This window comes from Phyllostomus discolor, chromosome 4, assembly GCF_004126475.2.
Source record: "Phyllostomus discolor isolate MPI-MPIP mPhyDis1 chromosome 4, mPhyDis1.pri.v3, whole genome shotgun sequence".
Lineage (NCBI taxonomy): Eukaryota > Metazoa > Chordata > Mammalia > Chiroptera > Phyllostomidae > Phyllostomus > Phyllostomus discolor.
In genome coordinates, this window is record NC_040906.2 from 101,592,158 (window position 1) to 101,614,237 (window position 22,080).

The window sequence follows — 22,080 nt, forward strand, 5'->3', positions numbered from 1 at the left end:
TCCTTCCCCTCTCTCTAAAAATAAATAAATAAAATCTTAAAATAAAGACGCAAACCCATAACGACAAAGAGAACAGGTGAAGAAGTAACAGCAGAGGGTGAACACATTGTGGTAGTCAAAACACAGATGGATGCAGGCATGGCAACAGATCTAGTAACTAGAGAAAGCAGGTACCCAAGCCAGCAGGAGGGAAAGTCAATACAATACAAGCCCTCTTCTTTGCAGAACACAGTCACTAGGTGCTTTGAAAGTTGGGTTGTGGGGCAGGACTGCAGACAGAAGGACTGGCAAAGTATCTGGATGAGGAGCAGTGTAAGGCTCCAGTCCCAGCAGCCAGGAGTACCTCCTCCCACCTGGCAGAAACCTGGAGGCTGACTTTCTAGATTCACAAGGAGGCTCTGCACTTAGGAAACTCAGGCAGAGCTGAGGACAAAGGCAAGACTGAAAGTGAAGAATGAAGGGAAACCCCTTCTCCCTCTCCCACCACATGCTGATATCTGAGGGACCAGAAGACTCCTCTTTGGAGAAAATGTCCTACCCAAGAAAAAAGACCTAGAGATACTACATTTGGCAATCTCTTAACGAAGCACCAGGTTCTTGCCCAATCATGCCACGCTGAGGTTCACAGGTGGGCTAACCCACTAAACTCTACAGAAAGGCCAATCAGCTTTTTAGTGACTGACTCTTAAACAAGAAAATACAACCAAGAATTACCAAAAATCAGAAGGGCTCTGAAGACAGAGGTGAAACAACGAAAACAATAAAACTTGAAAGAGGGAGAGACAGTGTAAGGAACAGAAGAAAACTTTAAAAGCTTTACGAGTTCCAGAGAAGACATTGTATGCATGAAACAAAAACAGTCAGCAATAAAGAACTGTTGCAAATTAACAAAACCTTCAACAGATGGGTTGGAAGACAAAGGAGGAAAAAAGGTAAGAAAATTAGAGAAGTTGTTCAGAACATCCAACATCTTACCAGCAGGGACTTGAAAAAGAGAGAGAGAGAGAGAGAGAGAGAGGGAACAGGAAAAACAGTGAAGATGAGTTAACAAGGAAAAACAAATTCTCAGAGTTGAAACATGAGTTTCCATATAAAAGGTTCTAATGAGTGCACATTACAATGAAAGAAAATCACACTAAACATTTTGTTTTGAAATCTCAAAAAAATATCCTGAAAGGTTCCTAAGAGAAGGAAACAGATGACTACAACAGATCACATAGAGAGAGGAATCAGAAGGGCATCAGACTTCTGAGTGCCGCACTGGAAGTCCCAATAAGACTGAGTCCTGACTTTAGCATTCTGAGGCCCACTCTAGCTAATGATCAAGTGTAAGGCTGAGTGAATATATTTGCAAGAACAGTTTTTAAAAATGTTCTTCCTATATACCTTTCATCAGGAACTACTGGAGGCTGTGCTCATTCAAAATGAGTGACCAAGAAAGAGGAGACTAGAGATACAGAAAAGGGCTCCAGCACAGGGAGAGGCATAGGGAACTAACAGGAGGATTATGGCTGAGCAGCATCCCTGGTCCCAGAGCAGAAGGATGAAGTGCTGGTAGGGAAAGAAGGTAAGAAAATTAGAGAAGTTGTTCAGAACATTTCCCCCAGGGAAAGAAAGAAAAGAAGAACTAATGTGTCTGACCCTCCTGAGAGGGAGTTTATGGTTGCAGGAAGGGTCTAAAGAGCAGTAGTTAAGTATATAAAAAAAAAAAAAAAACAAGCAAAAACAATGGCAAGACAATATTAATGCCAGAAAAAACAAATTTAAAAAAATATATAATCAGCCCTGGCTGGCATAGCTCAGTGGATTGAGAGCAGGCTGCGAAACAAAGTGTCGCAGCTTCGATTCCAGTCAGGGTACATGCCTGGATTGCAGGCCATGACCTCCAGCAACCGCACATTGATGTTTCTCTCTCTCTCTCTCTATCTCCCTCCCTTCCCTCTCTAAAAATGAATAAAATCTTTAAAAAATGTTTTAAAAATATATATATAATCATACTATACTATATATGCCTTGGCGTAGACAATATATCTAGTCAAAATAATTTAATGCTGAATACTAACTTACCCCCAAACACACTAGGAGGATGAGGGAGGGTAGCAGTGTGTGCAAGAAAGCTAAATCCTAAACTTTTATAGTAGAAAGTTACAAGGCACTTTCTATAATTAATAATCAAGAAACTGCTAGGTAAATTATTACTTAGAAGTACGAAGGTAAATAGAGAAAAGAGTTGAAAGTGGCTGTCTCTGGAGAACAGAAATTGTGAGTAGGAAGACACACAGGAACTGCTATTTTTCATAACAATCAATGTTACTCTGATAAAAATAAAATACTTTCTAAATTGAAAAAAGTTTTAATTTTAGAAATTTAAGAAATTTAATCTTTCTGTGTCTCAGTTTTCTCATCTGCAAAATGGGAACAATGAAATGACCTTCTATGGCTACAGTGAGGATTAAATCATTGCTTGCCAGAAAGAAGCTGGTCTGCATGCATACTTCCCTCTCCATCCCTACTGCCACAAAAGAAATTCAGGCCTGTCTTCAGATAGGGCTTTATCTTCTGCTACACTCACAGCACTGTGTCACTGAAGTAGGCTTTAATCACAGGCATCTGGGTGGGGCTGTGGGTTGGTGATGACTCTACTAGGTGTTTTTCCTAAAAAGCTCTTTCTCAATGCCAGGCCATCCGTGGGATGCTGGTCCAGTCTGCCTTGCCCTCCTGGTTCCTAGCCCATACAGCCTGACCTTACTACCCCTGCCCCCCGAGAGTGCTCACTCAGCCTAAAACTCCTGATGCCAACTTATGCCCACCTTTGGAGCCCAGTTCCAAAGCAACATGACTCTAGCCTCTGCTCCCTGGGTTCAGGGTGACCATGTTTCCTTTTCTCCACACTCTAACCTTTGACTCCCAGCAGCTGCTCCTGTCTGGCCTGGTTCCTAGAACTGGGGCCACAGAACCAGACCTTGAGATCCTAGCAAGTTTCTGAAAGCTTGAAACACACACACACACACACACACACCCAAAACCGGCACCTCTGCACTCTCACAAAAAGATATTCTTACTTGTTCAGCCGAATAGCATATTCCTTCAGGGCAAACACATTATCAGCAAAGACAATAATCTTGTCATTCCTCCTTTCATGAAACTTGATCAGGAACTGGCAAGCTCTGAATTTGTTGGGATTCATGGTATACAGTAAGATTCGCTTCTTGGTTTTGATTGCCACATACTCCCTGTAAAATTCAGGAGACATGGGGCACCAAACCTGAGATACAATAAGAAATAGAAGTCAGTTTGCAGGTTGAAACATCACACAGTTGGAAACTTGAAGATCATTTATTTGGCACAATTAACTTTAAAACAAATCAAAACAAAACCAATGGTCTGTCACTTATATCTCAATATAACTGTAAACAAACATATACACACAAGACCTCATACTTAAGGCTGAACTAGGGCACTTGAACACGTTAATTACTACACAAAGATTTTTAAATGTGTTGATATCCAGGGAATTATTTTAACACCAGCTCCAAGTGAAAAGCACCAGACTCTCAACCTGTGATACAAGTGATCCCTCTCCCTTAGATCACACTTTCCCTTGAGTTGACGCAGCGCTGCATAGAGTACTGCACACACACTTCCCAACTCTATCGACTAAGCGTAGAAATGATATCCTAGTGGCAATGAACACACCTAACACCCAGATCTTGGCTTGTAAGTTATATTTTCTACTGAAAGGTTCCATGGAAAATGGCTAATTCCAGGGCCAAAACAAGTACCAGATGAGTCAGAAATATATTGCTGAGTGGCCACGATGAAGGTATAGGTAGATACACTTTGCCTCCTCACACAACCAAAAGAAGGACAACAAATAATTTAAACACAAAAAATAACCAGTACTGCCAGAAAATCAAACCATATGGAAGTCTGATAACCAAGGAGTTAAAGAAGAAACATTCATTCAGACCAGTAGGGAGGGGTGGAGATGGGCAGCCAGGGTGGAAAGGATGCTTGGAAAGGCGGTGTCTGGAAGACCAGGGTGGGCAAGGTGGAGGCTCAAGGACCAGGCAAGGTAGCAGCTGGCCGAGCAGGCAGTCCCACATTTGCACATGGACAAACCAGGAAGAACAACTGGGGAGCAAGACAGACCCTATAACCCAGGGTTCCAGCATGGGGAAATAAAGCCTCAAAACCTCTGAGTGAAAACAACTGTGGGGGTTGAGGTGGCAGGAGAAACTCCCAGTCTCAGAAGAGAGTTCACAGGAGAGACTCACAGGATCCTAGAATGTACACAAACCCACCCACCCAGGAATCAGCACCAGAAGGGCCCAATTCCCTTGTGTGAAGCGGGGAAAGTGACTGAAAGTGGAGAGCGGTGCCAGCGCCATTTTTCTCTCGTGAACCCCTCCCCACATACAGTGCCACAATGAAATGATGTGGGTTGCCCTGCCCTGATGAAAACCTAAGGCTCTTCCCCTCACTATGTAACAGGCATGCTGAGACAGAAAAAAAAATATGGCCCAAATGAAAGAACAGATCAAAGCTCCAGAAAAAATACAACTAAGCAATGAAGAGATAGCCAACCTTTCAAACGCAGAGTTCAAAACACTGGTAATTAGGATGCTCACAGAAATGGTTTAGTATGGCCACAAAATAGAAGACTATGAAAAGTGAAATAAAGGAAAATATACAGGAAATCCAACAGTGAAGGGAAGGAAAACAGGACTCAAATCAACAATTTAGAGCAGAAGGAAGAAATAAACATTTAACCACAACAGAATGAAGAAACAAGAATTCAAAAAAAATGAGGAGAGGCTTAGGAGCCCCCAGGACAACTTTAAAAGTTCCAACATCTGAATCACAGGGGTGCCAGAAGGAAAAAAAGAGGAGGAAGAAATTGAAAACTTATTTGAACAAACAATGAAGGAGAACTTACCCAATCTGGCAAAGGAAGTAGACTTCCAGGAAGTCCAAGAAGCTTGGAGAATCCCCAGAAAGTTGTATCCAAGGATGCACACCCCAAGGTACATCATAATTAAGTTACTTAAGATAAAGGATAAGGACAGAACCTTAAAAGCAGCAAGAGAAAAGAAGATAGTTACCTACAAAGGAGTTCCACATGACTATCAGCTGATTTCTCAAAAGAAACCTTGCAGGCAAGAAGAGGCTGGATAGATTCAAAGTCATGAAAGACAAGGACCTACATCCCAGATTACTCTATCCCGCAAAGCTATCATTTAGAATGGAAGGGCAGATACAGGGCTCCTAGATAAGGTCAAGTTAAAGGAGTTCATCATCAACAAGCCCTTATTATATGAAATGTTAAAGGGACTTACTTAAAAAAAAGATGATCAAAAACATGAACAGTAGAATGACAACAAACTCACAACTATCAAAAACCGAACCTTAAAAAACAAACTAAGCAAACAGCTAGAACAGCAACAGAATCATAGAAATGGAGATTACATGGAGGGTTATTAGTGGGAAGGGGGAGGGGGAAAATGGGGGAGAAGGTACAGAGAATAAGAAGCATAAATGGTAGTTACAAAATAGACAGGGGGAGGTTAAGAATAGTATGAGAAATGGAGAAGCCCAAGAACATATATGTGGGACCCATGGGCATGAACTAAGGTGGGTGAATGCTGGTGGGAGGGGAGTACAGAACGGAGGGGAATAAAGGGGAGAAAAAAATGCGACAACTGTAATAGCATAATCAATAAAATATATTTTTTAAGAAATCTACCCAAAAAAAGAAGGAAAAAGAAGAAAAAAAGAAGAAGAAAGAAGAAGAAATATATTTGCTGGGCCAGAAAGCAAGAGGTGCTGAAAGAATGATGGGAAAAGGTCAACTGGCAAAAAAAAGCCAGATTAAATATAGTCCCATTGGTCACATCTAGGACAATCTGAGCAACCAAATAAGAATGACAGTAACATTCCTGAGGACCTCCTCTGTGCTAGGCCCTGTCCCTGTGCTCATAGATACTCAGGCAAATATTCTGAAGTGCCATGAGTTTTCAAGTTCTTGAGGTTGTGTACAAATAAAAATGACCCTCTTGGAGCCTTGCACTAGAACCAACTCTGACTTTTCAGCTGTGACCAGTGCCATTTCTGTGTGATCACCACAACCATTTATTCAGGCAGCCACCACTGGAGACCTAGCTACCATCACTACATGCCAGACTGCATGCTGAGCTCAAATCCGTAAGTTTTGCTGTTAACATTTTCTGGTTACCTCTGAGTCATATCCTGTTATGTCTTCATTAGAGTTTCTAGTTCTTTATAATCACAGCAATTCTTTTCCAACAGTAAAATATTTAAAATCCCACATTTTACAGAATATGAAACACAAATGGCCAATAAATATATGAAAAGAGGAAAACACAAATTAATACCATAAAGGAATACCATTCCACACATAGCATGTTAGCAAAAATTAAAGGAAACAATTCGATATTAGTATTGGAAGAGATGTGAAGTGACCTCACTTGCCCTTGATGAATGTTAACTGGTACAATCACTTCGGAAATGTTTGCCATGACATGACCAGTAAAGTAAACCTCCACAGAGCATTTGACCCAGCAATGCTACTTCTGGGTGTATCTGCCAGAGTAGTGGCCTTCAATCTTGGATTATTTTACATCACAAACTAAATAGTCACATATACACACAGAGTTTTATGAAACAATATAAATATACCCTCAATACATACTATGCATTCTGGTAAATTCGATTCTATCCTGATTATGACCCACCGAAGTGATGTCACCATCTACTATGGGATCCCAGTTCACAGTGTGAACACCACTGCTTTAAAAAAATCTGTGACCCAAGGGACCAAGGAAACAGGTACAAAAACATTTGCAGAAATATTGTCATAATACAAAAAAAACTAAGCTCCAAATTTATAGACAAAATAAATCACTGGCTGCCTAGGGTGGGAGTAGAAGCAGAAATTCAATGCAAATGGTCACGAAGGAACTTTGGAGGTAATGGAAGCATTCTAACACTAGATTGTGGGGACAGCTACACAACTCTGTACATTAACTATAATCAAAGAAGTTATAAATCACAATATTCACTTACAACAGGTGAATGTTATAGAACATCAATTAAACTTTGATAAGGCTCTTAAAAATTTTAAACAACTTAGCAACCCAAATTCCTGTCAACATTGGAAAAGATTTTTATTTTTTATTGCTGTGTAATATCCTATTACATATCAAATTGCGGTATAGTTGTACAATGGAATACTACAGAGCAATTCAAAGGGATGAACAACTACATTCATCATCAAAAAATAATGTATCACACGAATAAAAATAGAGCAAATGAAAGAAGTCATACAATATATACATAACCTGTTTCTATTTATTTTTATATATATATATATGTTTAAAAAGGTAAAATGAAGCAACAAATGTTTAGGAAAATATATACAGGAGGTAAAATAATAAAGAAAAGCAAGAAAATGAGAAACCTAAGCTCCAAGACCATGGTTCCCTGGCAGGTAGAAGGGAGATGCAACTAGAGAGGAACAGGTCCTCCAAGGTTCTGGCAATTGTCTCATAAGATGGGTGGTGATTACAAAGATGCAACTAAAAAGTAAAGAAGCTTTGCAACACCCCAAGTCTATCTGCACAGGGTCCTCACACTCACCTTTAACCAACAGGCCCCACTCTACCCTTTCATGACAAAGGCCACTCTAACTACTGAATGACAGTCATTCTTAGATGCCAGAAAGGATTCCAGAAAGTTATTTTAGATGCCAGACATTTTTTGATGTTGTATTTCCTTCTGAGAAGACTTACCTTTGAAGATGTACTTTTAATATATACCTATGCCAGTTTTCCCTATAGAACAATATTGAGAAAACATATTCTTAGCAATGAAATGACCAAGGCCATAGGTGCCTTCTGGGGGTATCAAAACCAATAGGCTTTGGCACTGAGGGGTAGCCTGGATGACTGCCCACACAAGAACACCCTGAGCCACTCCCAGAAAGGAAGAAGAGCGTGGACTTTGGAGCAGAGCCAGCCTGGACTAGCATCCTCACTTACCATTTACTGTATGTCCCTAGACAGTGATTTTGCTTCACACATCTGTGACATGGCACAGCACCACCTATCTCACAGGGGACTGACAGGACTGCATGAGACGGCAGCCCTTCTGCTCAGGTCATGACCTGTGTAGCTACCCACAAGGAATTGACACAGTCCACTTCCCCTGAACCATGAAAGAGCCTCTCCCTGAGAGACTACAAGGAAGGGGACAGCTACCTCAGCACACTGGACTTTGGCAATGTAGCCGTTGTTCTGCAGCTCCATCCAGTTGGCTTCGTAGAGCTTGGGCCCGATCAGAAAATTTAAGTCAACAATTTTATCATCTTCCCGGACAAGAGTTGCGGTCAAACCCAGCTTGCAGTGGGCCTGCACAATGGTGAGCACCCGTCGAAACATCTTGGCTGGGGAAACAATTGGTGATTCACACTGTTAAAAAACTTCTAAAAACTGAGCCCTGGCTGGCGTAGCTCAGTGGATTGAGCTCGGGCTGGGAACCAAAGTGTCCCAGGTTCGATTCCCAGCCAGGGTACATTCCTGGGTTGCAGGCCATAACCCCCAGCAACCGCACATTGATGTTTCTCTATCTATCTCCCTCCCTTCCCTCTCTAAAAAATAAATAAATAAAATATTAAAAAAAAAAACTTCTAAAAACTTTTTTTTAATCCTCACCCAAGAATATGTTCACTGATTTTAGAGAGACAGGAAGAGGGAAAGAATGGAAGAAGTAGAGAGGGAGAGAGGGGGAAAGGGAGACATCCATTAGTTGCATCACGTACACACCCCAACCGGGGTATATCCCTGACTAGGAATCAAACTGGCAAACTTTTGGTGCATAGGACAATGCTCAGCCAACTTAGCCACCCAGCCAGGGCTACACTGTTACTTTTTTTAAAAAAATGCCCAAGTACCACATACAGACTTGCGACTTAACACTGGCCTGTGACACTATGTGGGCTAATCCCTGAGTTTCTGGGTATCTGGATCACAGGAACCTGGCTCTAGATAAGAATGACCATGTGGGAAATCTTAATCACCACTGCCAGGCCTCTTCAACGGAAGGATGAAAGGAGAACAAAAGGGAGAAGCAACTTCCAGCATTCTCCACACCATAGCTCAGCAGGAACACCAATGGCAATTTGATATGGGACCTACAACACTTAATGTGCCAATTATCCAAGGGATCTGTCACCCTGAAACCTGCACTAAGGTGACCAAGAAGATAGCTGGGCACCTGGGAATCAGAGGAACACAAGGAGCCAGATCAGTTCAGTTTCCCATCATCTTCCCAGAAACCAAGAAGAAAACAGGGTAAGATGAACTTCAGATACCCTGACCTGCCTTAAGAAACTCTTTTCCACACTCCTCCAATTAGCTGGTAAACCAGCAGCTTCCACTATATTCCCTTCTTTTGAACACTGTAATTCTTTCTGGTTTATCAAATTAAATAAAATAAATACATAAAAGGGTATGAGATATTAATTTTAAAAGACCCAATTTATGTGGTGATTCACACTGTTAAAAAAACTTCTAAAAACTTTTTTTTAATCCTCACCCAAGAATATGTTCACTGATTTTAGAGAGACAGGAAGAGGGAAAGAATGGAAGAAGTAGAGAGGGAGAGAGGGGGAAAGGGAGACATCCATTAGTTGCATCACAATGTGAGCCCGGGCTCACATTGTAAAAATTCTAACAGTTTATCCTTGAACAAGTTTAAATTCTGTGGGTCCATAAGAGTCAACTGTACTTTCGATCTGAGGTCAGGAATCTGTATGCAGAGGACCTACTTAAGTTATACAGAGGTTTCTAAAGGGTCACTGGTTTGATTCCCAGTCAGGACACATGCCTGGGTTGCAGGCCAGGTCCCTGTTAGGGGGCCCATGAAAGGTAACCACACATTGATGTTCCTCTCCCTTTCTTTCTTCTTTCCTTCCCCTCCCTCTAAAAATAAATTAAAATTTTTTAAAGAATCTACCTTTCCTTATAAGCCAAATCCCTCTAGGTTTCAGAGTCATACCTGTGAAGTACAGAGTTAAGACTCAGCAGTCATTCACAAAGCTAGTGGATGAGACCTCTGTAACATGCAGACAGTGTCATCATCAAATTAGAACCTATCAGTATGCTATTGGTTCATATTTATGCTGTGTTAAATTTTCTGAAGTAATAATGCCCCTAGAAGCAAAGACAAAATGTTTATGCCTAGACATATGTTAATTCCCATGATAATAATTAGCTACAACTAAACCAAATATGAGCTATCATTCTGAAAAATATTAATATTATCAAACACAACTTCAAGGCAGGTATCTATTTTTAAAATTTAAAATACAAGGTGGGGCAAAAGTAGGTTTACAATTTTCACATGAAAAAATAACATAATTAACAAATAATAATACAAGAATAAAAAACGGTATACAGAGGTTTCTGATGCACAAGAACTGGCACCTCGAGTTGGTCAACTCTATTCTGAAGAAAAGTTAAAATGCTTATCTTACAATTAAAGGTACGGTTAATGATAACATTGAAGAATGAGAGGTCAAACTGCACCAAAACATAAATAAAAACTGTAACAGGAAAATAATGGAGGGCTGTCTAATCCTAAGGAAACACCTAGGTTTCACAGAGTTTCACATGCCAAGGCCTAACATGGATTACACACACACTTGGAAAACAAACAAAAAACCAGGGTTAGGGTAATCCCCCAAAACACTGCCAGCTAAAAAAAAAAACCAAGTAGCCAAGAACCCCAGACCAATCAGAAGGACACCACATCAGAAGGACAAGGTAACCACACCAATCTAACATGGACCCTGGAAGGCAGAACCAGGGATGGCCCAAGGATTATTAGCTACAGGGCAACAGAGTTAGGCCCTCCCTGGGGCATCTGCCCACAAACCATTCACATGGCTATTACATTCTCTTACAGCTGTGACAGCTGTCAAAGGGGAAGAACTCACATTACAATGAAGTGCACAGCTTGATCAATTTTTATACAGGCATGCACCTGCAGAACCATCCAGGTCATGATCTTAGTGATCACAGCACCCAGAATTCTCTCTGCTGACCTGTCCTGTCAACACCAGCTCTACCTCAAGGGCACCTTGACTCTGGCTTCAAATATCACGTAGGACATCTGCCTCCTTTTTGACTGGATATTATATCAGTTGTTATCTGACATGTATTTGCACGACTCTTGTCCCGCCTACATTGTCTCCAGTGACAAGCACAGTGCCTGCTATTTAAAGCATTTCAATAAATACCTGTAAAAATAATGAAATTGGTACAGTGACTCCCATGCAATAAACACTTTATGCAAGTACTATAGTAAGAAGTTATTAATATAATGACCTAACAGGGTTCCTTTTGAAAGATCTGTAAAAGAACACAGCAATCTTTATTTTCTTTTTAAAATATATTTTATTGATTATGCTATTACAGTTGTCCCATTTTCCCTTCACTCCCCTCTGCCCTATACATCCCCTCCCATCCATATTCCCCACCTTTAGTTTATGTCCATGGGTCATACATGTAAGTTATTTTGCTTCTAGATTTCCTATACTATTCTTACCCTCCCCCTTTCTATTTTCTACCTACCATCTATGCTACTTATTCTCTGTACCTTTCCCCCCTCTCTCCCCCTCCCACCTCCTGTTGATAACCCTCCATGGGGTCTCCATTTCTGGGGTTCTGTCCCTGTTCTAGTTGTTTGCTTAGTTTGCTTTTGTTTTTGTTTTAGGTGTGGTTGTTAATGATTTTGTAAGGTTGCTGTCATTTTACCATTCATATTTTTCTTCTTTTTCTTAGATAAATCCCTTTAACATGTCATATAATAAGGGCTGGGTAATGATGAACTCCTTTAACTTGACCTTATTTGAGAAGCACTTTATCTGCCCTTCTATTCTAAATGAAAGCTTTGCTGGATAGAGCAATCTGGGATGTAGGTCCTTGCCTTTCATGACTTGGAATACTTCTTTCTAGCCCCTTCTTGTCAGCAAGGTTTCTTTTGAGAAATCAGCTGACAGTCTGATGGGAACTCCTTTGTAGGTAACTGTCTCCTTTTCTTTAGCTGCTTCTAGGATTCTCTCCTTAATTTTGATCTTGGCTAATGTAATTATGATGTGCCTTGATGTGTTTCTCCTTGGGTCCAACTTCTTGGGGCTCTCTGAGCTTCCTGGACTACCTGGAAGTCTATTTCCTTTGCCAGATTGGGGAAGTTCTCCTTTATTATTTGTTCAAATAACTTTTCCACTTGTTGCTCTTCCTCTTCCTCTTCTGGTACCCCTATAATTCGGATGTTGGAACATTTAAAGATGTCCTGGAGGTTCCTAAGCCTCTCCTCACTTTTTTGAATTCTTGTTTCTTAATTCTTTTCTGGTTGGATGTCTTTCTTCCTTCTGGTCCACTCCATTGATTTGAGTCCCAGTTTCCTTCCCATCACTACTGGTTCTCTGTGCATTTTCCTTTATTTCACTTAGTGTAGCCTTTATTTTTTCATCTAATTTGCAACCAAATTCAACCAATTCTGTGAGCATCCTGATGACCAGTGTTTTGAACTGTGCATCTGATAGGTTGGCTATCACTTCATCGCTTAGTTGTATTTTTTCTGGAGCTGATATGTTCTTCCATTTGGGACATTTTTTTTTGTCTTGACATGCCTGTTACATAGTGAGGGGCGGAGCCTGAAGTGTTCACCAGGGCAGGGTACCCCACATTGCTGCCTTGTGACACTATGTGGGGAAAGGGTCAGAGAGGGAACAATGGCACTTGCTCCACTCTCCCCTGGATTCCAGTCACTTCCCCCACTTCCCATAAGCAAATGGGTCCTTCTGGTGCTGATTCCCGGGGGAGTGGGCTTGTGTACATTCTAGGACACTGTGGGTCTCCAATGAACTCTCCTGTGAGGCTGGGAATTTCTCCAGCTGCCTCAACCCCCACAGGTGTTTTCAATAGTGGTTTGAGCCTTTATTTCCCTGTGCTAGGGCCCTGGGTTAAGCAAGCCATCCCGCTCCCCAACAGCTTCTCCAGGTTTATCTGTGCACAAATGTGGGACTGCCTAGTCTGCAATCAGCCACCTCACCGGGTCCACCTGATGCAGCCTTGCCCGGGGGTCCTTTCTGTCCCACTGCCCATCTCTGCCCCTCCTACCTGTCTGGATGAATGTTTCCTCCTTAACTCCTTGTTGGACTTCCATACAGTCAATTTTCTGTCAGTTCTGGTTGTTTTTTGTTTTTAAATTGTTGTCCTTTTTATGGTTGTGTGAGGAGGCACAGTGTATCTACCTACACCTCTATCTTGGGCGGAAGTCCCCTATTTTTTTTTTTAGATAAATCTCAAAGATTTATTATTCTATTTAATCCAATGTGGTATTTAACAGTCAAAAAACTTACTCTGATTTGCTATAATTCCCTTATTTAACATTTGCTCTTTGCCCTGTTGAGGACCTAAACTCAAAATCCTTTAGAGCTGTTAGGTTTCACTCTCCAGGGTGGGAGGGTTTCTCTCTCACATCAATGTTTCTCTCACATTGATGTAAGAGAGAAACATTGAGAGAGAAACACTGATAGGTTGCCTCCCACATGCACCCAGACTGGGGATCAAACCCACAACCTTGGTACATGCCCCGACTGGGGACTGAACCTACAACCTTTTGGTATATGGGATGATGCTCCAACCAACTGAGCCACTTGGCCAGAGTATGATTACCTTTATTCTTACTAGGTGAAACCTCTTGTTGGGATTCCACAAACGAACCCACTTAGCTGCTTCTATCCTTTCATCCTTCAGTCTATTGTCAGGACTGTAGCCAGGGTGATACTTTTCTAGTGTTAAGTCAGATCATGTCACCTCTGCCCAAATTCCTCAAATAGCTTCCCACCCAATCAAGGATCTAACCCTTACTGTGACCTACAAGACACTACATACAAGATTTGCCCCCAATAGCTACCCTGCCTATCCCTCTACAACCTCAACTTAACTGTCACCTTCTAGTCACATGGTCACCTTGCTGTTGTTTTTTTTCTTAATTTTTTTATTTATTTTTAGAGAGGGGAGGGAGGGAGAAAGAGAGAGAGAGAAACATCAATGTGCGATTGCTGGGGGCCGTGGCCTTCAACCCAGGCATGTGCCCTGACTAGGAATCGAACCTGCGACACTTTGGTTCACAGCCCGCGCTCAATCCACTGAGCTACGCCAGCCAGGGCCCAACCTTGCTGTTATTGGGCCATGCCAAGTACTTTCTGGACTTGCACCCTGTTCCTTCTACCTGAGAGACACCTAATCTCTACCTAGCTTGCCATGAACATCTAGGTATCTTCAGACACCAAGAGGTGCTGGAGTAGCTCTCATTACACAGAAAAAAAAAAAGCAGATGCTAGAGCCATTTGGACAATATTTTGAATACTCCATGTAAAATGCCTCCAATATCATTTCACTGAGAGTATCTCTAACTAAAACTTAATTTATCAAATTCCTCTTAATTTGTTCTATCAAGAAAGTTTTGCCTAGAATACTATACAGAAATAAAAGGAACACACTATAAATACATGTTACAATGTGGATGAACCATTATGCAAAGTGAAAGATGCCAGATGCAAGAAAATATGTATGATCCTATTAATGTGGTGTCTCCAGAAAAGGCAAGGTTATAGAGATAGAAAGCAAGTCAGTGGTCACCTGGGGATATGGATGAAAATACTGACTATAAATTAATATGAAGAAGTTCTAAAACTAGATCATGGTGATGTTTGCACAACTCTGTAAGTTTACTAAAAATCTTGAATCATATACTTATAATGAGTGGGTTTTATGGTATTTAAGTTGTATTAACTTAGCTGTTTTTAAAAAAGAAATTGCTTACAATACTAGAAGTAGGGCTTCTGTAACATATTAAGGATTAATACTTTAGCCTTCAAATAAAACAAATAACACTATTGCAAGGATTTTCAGTGTTCCTAGTCATTTTTACAGGACCATAAAAAATGAGTTAAGGGTAAGCTGAACTGCAACAACAAAAAAATAAGACTGAAAAAGAAAGCAACTACTCTGGGCCAGTGATTAAGGAAGCTGTGAATATATACACCATCCACCCCTACCCTTACCCAAAATGCTTCTGACTTATTTAACTATTTTCTTTAATTGATTTCGAAGAGAGAAAGGAAGAGAGAAAGGAAGAGAGGGACAGAGAAACACCGATCTGTTGTTCCACTTACTGATGCATTTATTGGTTGATTCTTGTATATGCCAATGACTGGGGATCAAACCTGCAACCTTGGCATAGTGGAATAATGTCTAACCAACTCAGCTACCCAGGCAGGACACTTAGGATTTATTTAAAAGCTTTACCCAGTAAGTCTCTGTAGAAAGATGGTTGTACTGCACAGCAGCCCCTCCCTCAAGCCAACAGCTGGCAATCAGTTTTTGTCTATGCAATGACTGGGCAACTTAGCCCTCACCCTGCTTACCTGGTATAGTGTGTACTTCATCCAAGATCATGAGGCCCCACTCTTGAGTTCTGAGCCACTCCATAACTCGCTCAGCCTCCCAGGACCTTTTGGTGGTGTGGCCCAGCATGGAGTAGGTGCTGATGGCAATGGAGCAGCCTATGGGCTTGTCCTTGGCATCAGAGGTAAAGCGGCAGATCTGGCTGTCATCAATGGTGGACCACATCTTGAACTGAGCTTTCCACTGCTCCACAGACACAGCTGAGTTGCCTAGCACCAGACAGCGTTTTCTGACGGTGCATGCAGCTGTCACACCAACCAGGGATTTCCCAGCACCTACAAGAAACCAAAGAATAATCCTACCCAAGGCCAAGCTGAAATGAAGGACAGAGACAGACAGATTGATCAGCACACAAATCTGGACAAATTATTTGTAACCATCTTCACAGCTGACATTATGAAGCACTTACTGCTCTGGAGTCTGTTTTCATCTTCATAAAAGGGAGCCATGCTCACTTTACACACAAATATAAGAAGTAAAAGAGGCAAGTGCCAGCCCCTATTGTAGCATTTTACATGTATCTTGTTTAAAGGCTGAAACCTCAAAATAAACCAGAGATAAGAGACTGTATTATTGCCATTTTTTTCACTCCATTCTTTTTTTTTTAAGATTTTATTTATTTATTTTTAGAGAGGGAAGGGAGGGAGAAAGAGAGAGAGAGAGAGAAACATCAATGTGCAGTTGCTGGGGGCTGTGGCCTGCAACCCAGGTATGTGGCCTGACTGGGAATGGAACCTGTGACACTTCGGTTCACAGCCCGCACTCAATCCACTGAGCTACGCCAGCCAGGGCCAGTATTATTGCCATTTTAAATGTGGTAAAACTAAAGCTAAGGCATAATTTGCCCAAATCCATGGAAAAGTGGTCTTTCTGGGGTAGACTGTGCCCAGCACACAGATCCACCATGGAGGACTCAGCAAAAGACAGCTGTCATGACTACACAACCAAGTGGGCTGAGAAGTCAAAAATGTAGTAAGTGTGTACACTGCTGGTAAAGACAGAGAAGGTGAAATTTCAGGAGCTTCCATGTTTATTACCATCAACCATTTGAAGATCAAGATAAAAAAATCAAGCTATTCCTTTTGGCAGCAAGTCTTCCTTTATTGGGAATGTGCATCAAAATAACTCGTGGAACCACCACCACCTAAAGGCCTAGGTCACTCCCCTAGAGCTCTACCAGCCTAAGTCCAGGACAGCAGAGTCTTTGTGACTATAGGCCATGAAGGCAGACCAGGAGCTGCCATGACTTGGGATAAATAATATCAGATTGAAGCCAGGGCTGCCCCTGCCTTCGTGGATGCACACACTCTAACCTGCTGTCTGGGAACAAGCCAGTGTCTGTGCCGGGGAACCTGCACACAAACAGGCTTCACAAGACTGACTGTGAAGAAAAACAGCCCAACCCAGCATACAAAATGATACCTCCCTGGCACAGTGTTGTTTTTCTACACTGCCCAAGAATTACACATTGCTTAGGTGATTTGTATACCATCTGTCTCCACCTCGCCAGAATAAGCCTGAGATCAGAGTGTCGCTCTCTCTATCATTACATCCTGGTGTGGATGGAGGTCAGGGTCCTGCACACAGCAAGCACTCAAATACTTTTCAAGTCCTGAATCAGGGAGTCATCTGACCATGGCTGTTCCCTGGCCAGGTGTGAGGTACATTTAGAGAAAGGTACACTAGAAAAGTGGGAGGCAGCCTGGAGGTCTTCTTCATTTAAGTATCACTTACCACAAGGAAGAACAATGACCCCTGAACGTGCACGCCCATTCCCAAACATCTTCCGCAAGCTCTTCTCCTGATAAGGTCTAAGGACAGCTGTGGGTTTCAGGTCAATGTTGATATCAGGGTTAACAGAATCATTCCGAAAGTCATATTCTGCCAACAGAGGGTACTCTAGGTGAATGCAACGTTTTTGAAGCTCCTCAATCATCTCCTGGGGAGTGAGAACAAACTAAGTATTATAACTCTCCTAACTCCAGAGCATGCTCATAAACAGCACATATTCTAAGAGGACTTGTGGTCAAAAGGACAGCAGTTTATCTATGCTTTGGCAACTTCAGATCCTGCTTAATAACAGCTGGGTTAAAACATGGAAAGGCAACCCAAACTAAGGACATATACAAAATGAAATCCAACCAGCTGCCAAAAATGCCCCTCTGGCACCATTTCTCACACCTCCCTAAGAACTTGTGAAGGCTGACCCACCAGCATGAGGCCCACAGACACCAAGAAGGAGAAAGCAATTTGGGAAGAGATGAGCATTCCTTCCTCTCGCATAGACTATAGAAAGAGTCCATGCAGCACTGGACCAGCTTCTGACATTGTCTTAGAGAAGGAACCAGGAGGGGATCTGTTCAATAACCTGCTTGACTTCAAAAGATACTGTCTGTGTCTCTTCTTCATCTTCTTCATCCTTGTCCATTTGCTCATAAAAGTCAAATAGATCCGTGGGGATGTCAGATTTACCCTGTGGATCTGTCACCTGGGAAGTGGAGGGCCCACCACTGTCTTCAGCAGTCTTTGCAATCTGTAAGAGAAAGACACGATTTGGATTCACATGCAACAGTTAGCCCCACTGTTACCAAGCAAGAACTTAAGTTGCAAGAAAACAGCAAGGCCACTAGATTGCAAATACTGAAACAGGAGCACCTGAAAGAAATGTAATACCAAATGCTCCCACCCCAGGGTGACCCAGAAGCTCACGTACAGCAGATCTGCTTGTGAAAGTCTCTGTGATGAGCTCAGTCACCTCCCCCTCAGAGCTCCTTAGGCGGCACTCCCGAATCACTGGATCCTGGAGAAGATGCTGGATGACATCAGGGTGGGAGCTTTCAACAAAGTACCTACAAGAGGAAGAAGGTGCCAACTGACTAGTACACCATTTTCAGAGGGTCTCACTGCTCAGTCAGATGTCTAAAAACAGTGACCTTATGCCTCTCTCCACTTTATCACTCTCCCACAACCCTTTGCCAAATCTAAGCTAGCAACTACTAGCTACCTAAAATGAGAATTGTAGACAAAGCCATACTATGAAGGCAAATACACCAAAATCTGAGCCCTGGCTCCACTTGGGGTAATGTGGTGGTCAGTGAAGAAACTTTTAGATTTGGCCACATTACTTTACTTACTCCTTTGTATCACCTTACTCAGGGGAGTGGGTGTTGATGCAGAGTGGACAGTCCACAAATGTTGGCTTCTTAACATCTGCAGCACAGAGAGTGAAAGTGCCTTGGACAGGCCTGCCACACAGAATCCCTTACCTGTTGTGCTTCAGGACCAGCTTGACTTTTCCATAACTGACAGTACACAACTGCAAGGAGTAACAAATCAGGTAAAATTAGCAACATGCAGTCCACTCAGAACACATTCACTACTGGGTACGCCCTACCACCTATCAACCAAGTGTAGAGTTCGTGTTGCTATAGGAAAACTCAATGTACAATCCTAACACGGTCAGAGCTGCCTACATTGAGCTTTTTCTACTACACTCTTCGTTTTGGGAGCAACACCTTCTTCTTGTCTAACTAATGTTAATACACATTTCTTAATTAATAAAGAGCTGCTTAAAATCTTTATTTTCCCTTTCTTCTCTATTGCCACAGGCCCCAGTCTAATCCATAGACCCATCATACCACATCAGTATTACTCCAGCACCCAGCACAATGCTGGCCAGAGAGTGTGTTCTGTAATTGTTTGTTGTATAAATTAAATGCAAAGCCTCCTGGCCTCCTCACCAAGGTTTCTATCTCCCCACCTAGCATATAAGCTTCTTAATGGTACAGAATAAAACATACATCTCTCCAGGTTGCTGGTGGCCATGAAAAGCCACCCCTCAGACCCAGGGCTGCTGCCTGCCTCCACAGCTGCCCTTTTGGGTCCACCAATGCACTGTGACAACACCTACATGTCTGCGGGCAGCTCCCAGCCAAGACTGAGTGCAGCAAAGTGCTGATGTGGCTCATTCCAGCATACAGCAGGCTTTTCCCTGGGCAGCCTTCCATATAACAGGAGAAGAGAACTCTCTCCAGAACTGCTGCTAGCTTCTCTGAGGTTGGATGCATTACTGTTCTGGAGCCCTCTGGCACTCATCTTCTGCCACACCAGATTTTGGGGTTTGAATCCAACTCCCCTTAGATAAGCAGAGGGCAATGAAAGCCGCTGTCCATCTCTTCTGAAAGGTATTTCACCTATCTCTTTGAACAAACCCAAGCATTTTCAACTGCTCTTCATATGGAACACTACCGTCTTCAACATTTGAAGTCCTTTTTGACTTTTCCTAATGAAAACTGTTGACTATTATCTAATGCAGGTTATTCAGCCTTAGATGGAGTTTACCATCTGTGTTATTCTACTTGGGCTGTTATGCAGAAAAACATCGAGTGGGTGGTTTAACAACAGAAACTTATTTCTAAAAGTCTGGAATCAAAGTGCCAGTGATTCCGTTTCTAGTGAAGGTTCTCCTCCTGGCTTACAGAGAGCTTTCTTGTTTTGTGCTCACATGATCTTGTCTTTGTATACGTGCAAAGAGAAAGAGAGTGAACAAGCCTTCTGGTGTCTCTTCTTATAAAGACACTAATCTTGTTGGATCAGGTGTTGGGAACTGTCCTGCCTGGTTTCAGGAGCTGTAACCTCGCTGACAGACTAAAAGACCCCACGGCTAGGGGACCCTGGGACCATAAACCACTAAGGAGACAAAACTTATCTTCCTGGCAGGGGTGCAGCCTCTGTCCCCTTTACTTCAACCTGCTTGGCACCTGGAGGATGGCTGGATAGTCAATTATGGATAAGATTCCTCAAGGAAAGAACAACCTAAGACAGGCACAGTCATGAAGGGGCCATCATGGAAAGACTTAGGGGACCATAGAGGAGGGACAAAAGACCCTCAACCCTCAGCTTTGTCATAGCCTGAGTCCTCATTCTATCTGCAAAATGTCTTCTAATCTCTTGGCTGCCTTGTTTCCCCTGCCTGACTCAGGCATGAAAGAATGCGAAGTAGGGTGTAGCCTTGTGCCAGAACCAGTGGTTTCCAGGGGCAATCAGACCTGAGAAAGAATGCATTAAATCCTGTGAAACCTGCTTTGCTAAGAATGTCCTCAGCTATGCATACTAAATGTTTAGGGTGCAAGCACAAAATAAGTTTGTTTCCCCAGGTTTGATGGCCAATTGTCGTCAACCTGTCTACCAGACCCTGACTCAAAAGGACCTCCATGATCCCAGAAATGCTGTCTGTTAACCTTATCTCCTTTCTTTGATCATTACTGTCTGACATCGATTGATGAGCTTTACATGCACACTATGCAAACTATGCAATCTATGCAAACTAAACTCAATAAAAGTCCATTGAGAAAGAGATTCCAGGCCCTTCTCATCAGAGATTGCCAACTTTCCTCCCTAAGCAGATCATGTCTTGGTAGATTTCTTCTCATCCATGGTGGCGGGAGAGCTATGCTTTACCCACAATCAGGGAACCATGCTTATGACCTCATTTAACCTTAATTACTTCCTTACTTCAAATGTGGTTAGGGTTCTACGATACGAATTGTGGAGAGTACACAATTCAGTCCACACCACCATTAGCTTTGGGCTGCATTCTCAAATAACCTTGGCCAAAATGGGCTTGAATTACTACCCTCATTGTGTGAATACCCACTGGCTAAGAGCACCTCATGGGAAGTGTGGCCTCAGCAAGAACACAATGCTGGATTCACAGGAGTAGCAGCTTGTATAGTAATGAGTTATTATGCTCCCCACACTAGATCTGAATGGCCATTTTCTTGACTGCCACAATTAACAGTATGTCACACCTGTCCTCAATATTACTACATTAATGAGGAGGACAAAAGTGCCAGCCTTTTCCCCCACTTACCTTAATAAACTGAATGATTCCTTCAGGAATTCCAGTCTTGCTGAGCTTCCTAAGGTATTCAGTGATGTCACTGGTTTGCAGCCCAACACTGACAGCTGCATATAGGGAGTAGGCAGTCAGTTTGTACTCATGCACATGGGTTGGTCGGCACACTGGCTCTGCAATAGCCACGAGGAAGTCTTGAGCATATTTGTAAACTGGAGAGAAGGCTTCTAAAAAAATGTGGCCATCAGGAGCCTGAGAAACACCAAACAGACATAAAACTAATGAATTTCTAAGACTATTAGGTTTTTTCCGTATCATTTATCTATAAAAGATTAAGTTGCTAAAAAAGTGATACACCAAGGATAGTTTTGTAAGCACTCCTTCAGCCAACTGTGGGGCCTTTTACTTTGATCACATACAGAGAGTGAAAATAGATGAAACGGTTTACAAAGTCAGTAGCTGCTTCCCACTATTCTTCACAGTAAAACGCACCTTACCATCTATTCTCAAGTTACCTTTTGGCTAGATCAAATGAATGCAGAGCCTTGATTACTTCAAACTGAGCAAAAAAAAACAAACAAAAAAAAAACCCAACTATGTCTTCACAAATTTTTAAAAGTGGGGAATTAAAATGTTACATAATAAATGCCATCTACTCGGTGG

The 22,080-nt window shown here is 42.2% G+C and overlaps 1 protein-coding gene across 2 annotated transcripts in view; it reads right to left on the bottom strand.

The window, feature by feature from the left end:
• The window catches only part of ERCC3 (ERCC excision repair 3, TFIIH core complex helicase subunit), a 36,288-nt gene that overhangs the window by 13,366 nt on the left and 842 nt on the right, over positions 1 to 22,080 (bottom strand). For both annotated transcript variants that reach the window (XM_028508810.2, XM_028508811.2), the window contains exons 3-10: positions 21,433 to 21,669; positions 18,827 to 18,876; positions 18,274 to 18,409; positions 17,929 to 18,093; positions 17,295 to 17,499; positions 15,521 to 15,835; positions 8,280 to 8,464; positions 3,063 to 3,265 (exon numbers count right to left, since the gene is read on the bottom strand). In XM_028508810.2, the coding sequence (XP_028364611.1) occupies positions 3,063 to 3,265; positions 8,280 to 8,464; positions 15,521 to 15,835; positions 17,295 to 17,499; positions 17,929 to 18,093; positions 18,274 to 18,409; positions 18,827 to 18,876; positions 21,433 to 21,669 (1,496 nt within the window). The remainder of the gene's footprint in view (positions 1 to 3,062; positions 3,266 to 8,279; positions 8,465 to 15,520; positions 15,836 to 17,294; positions 17,500 to 17,928; positions 18,094 to 18,273; positions 18,410 to 18,826; positions 18,877 to 21,432; positions 21,670 to 22,080) is intronic.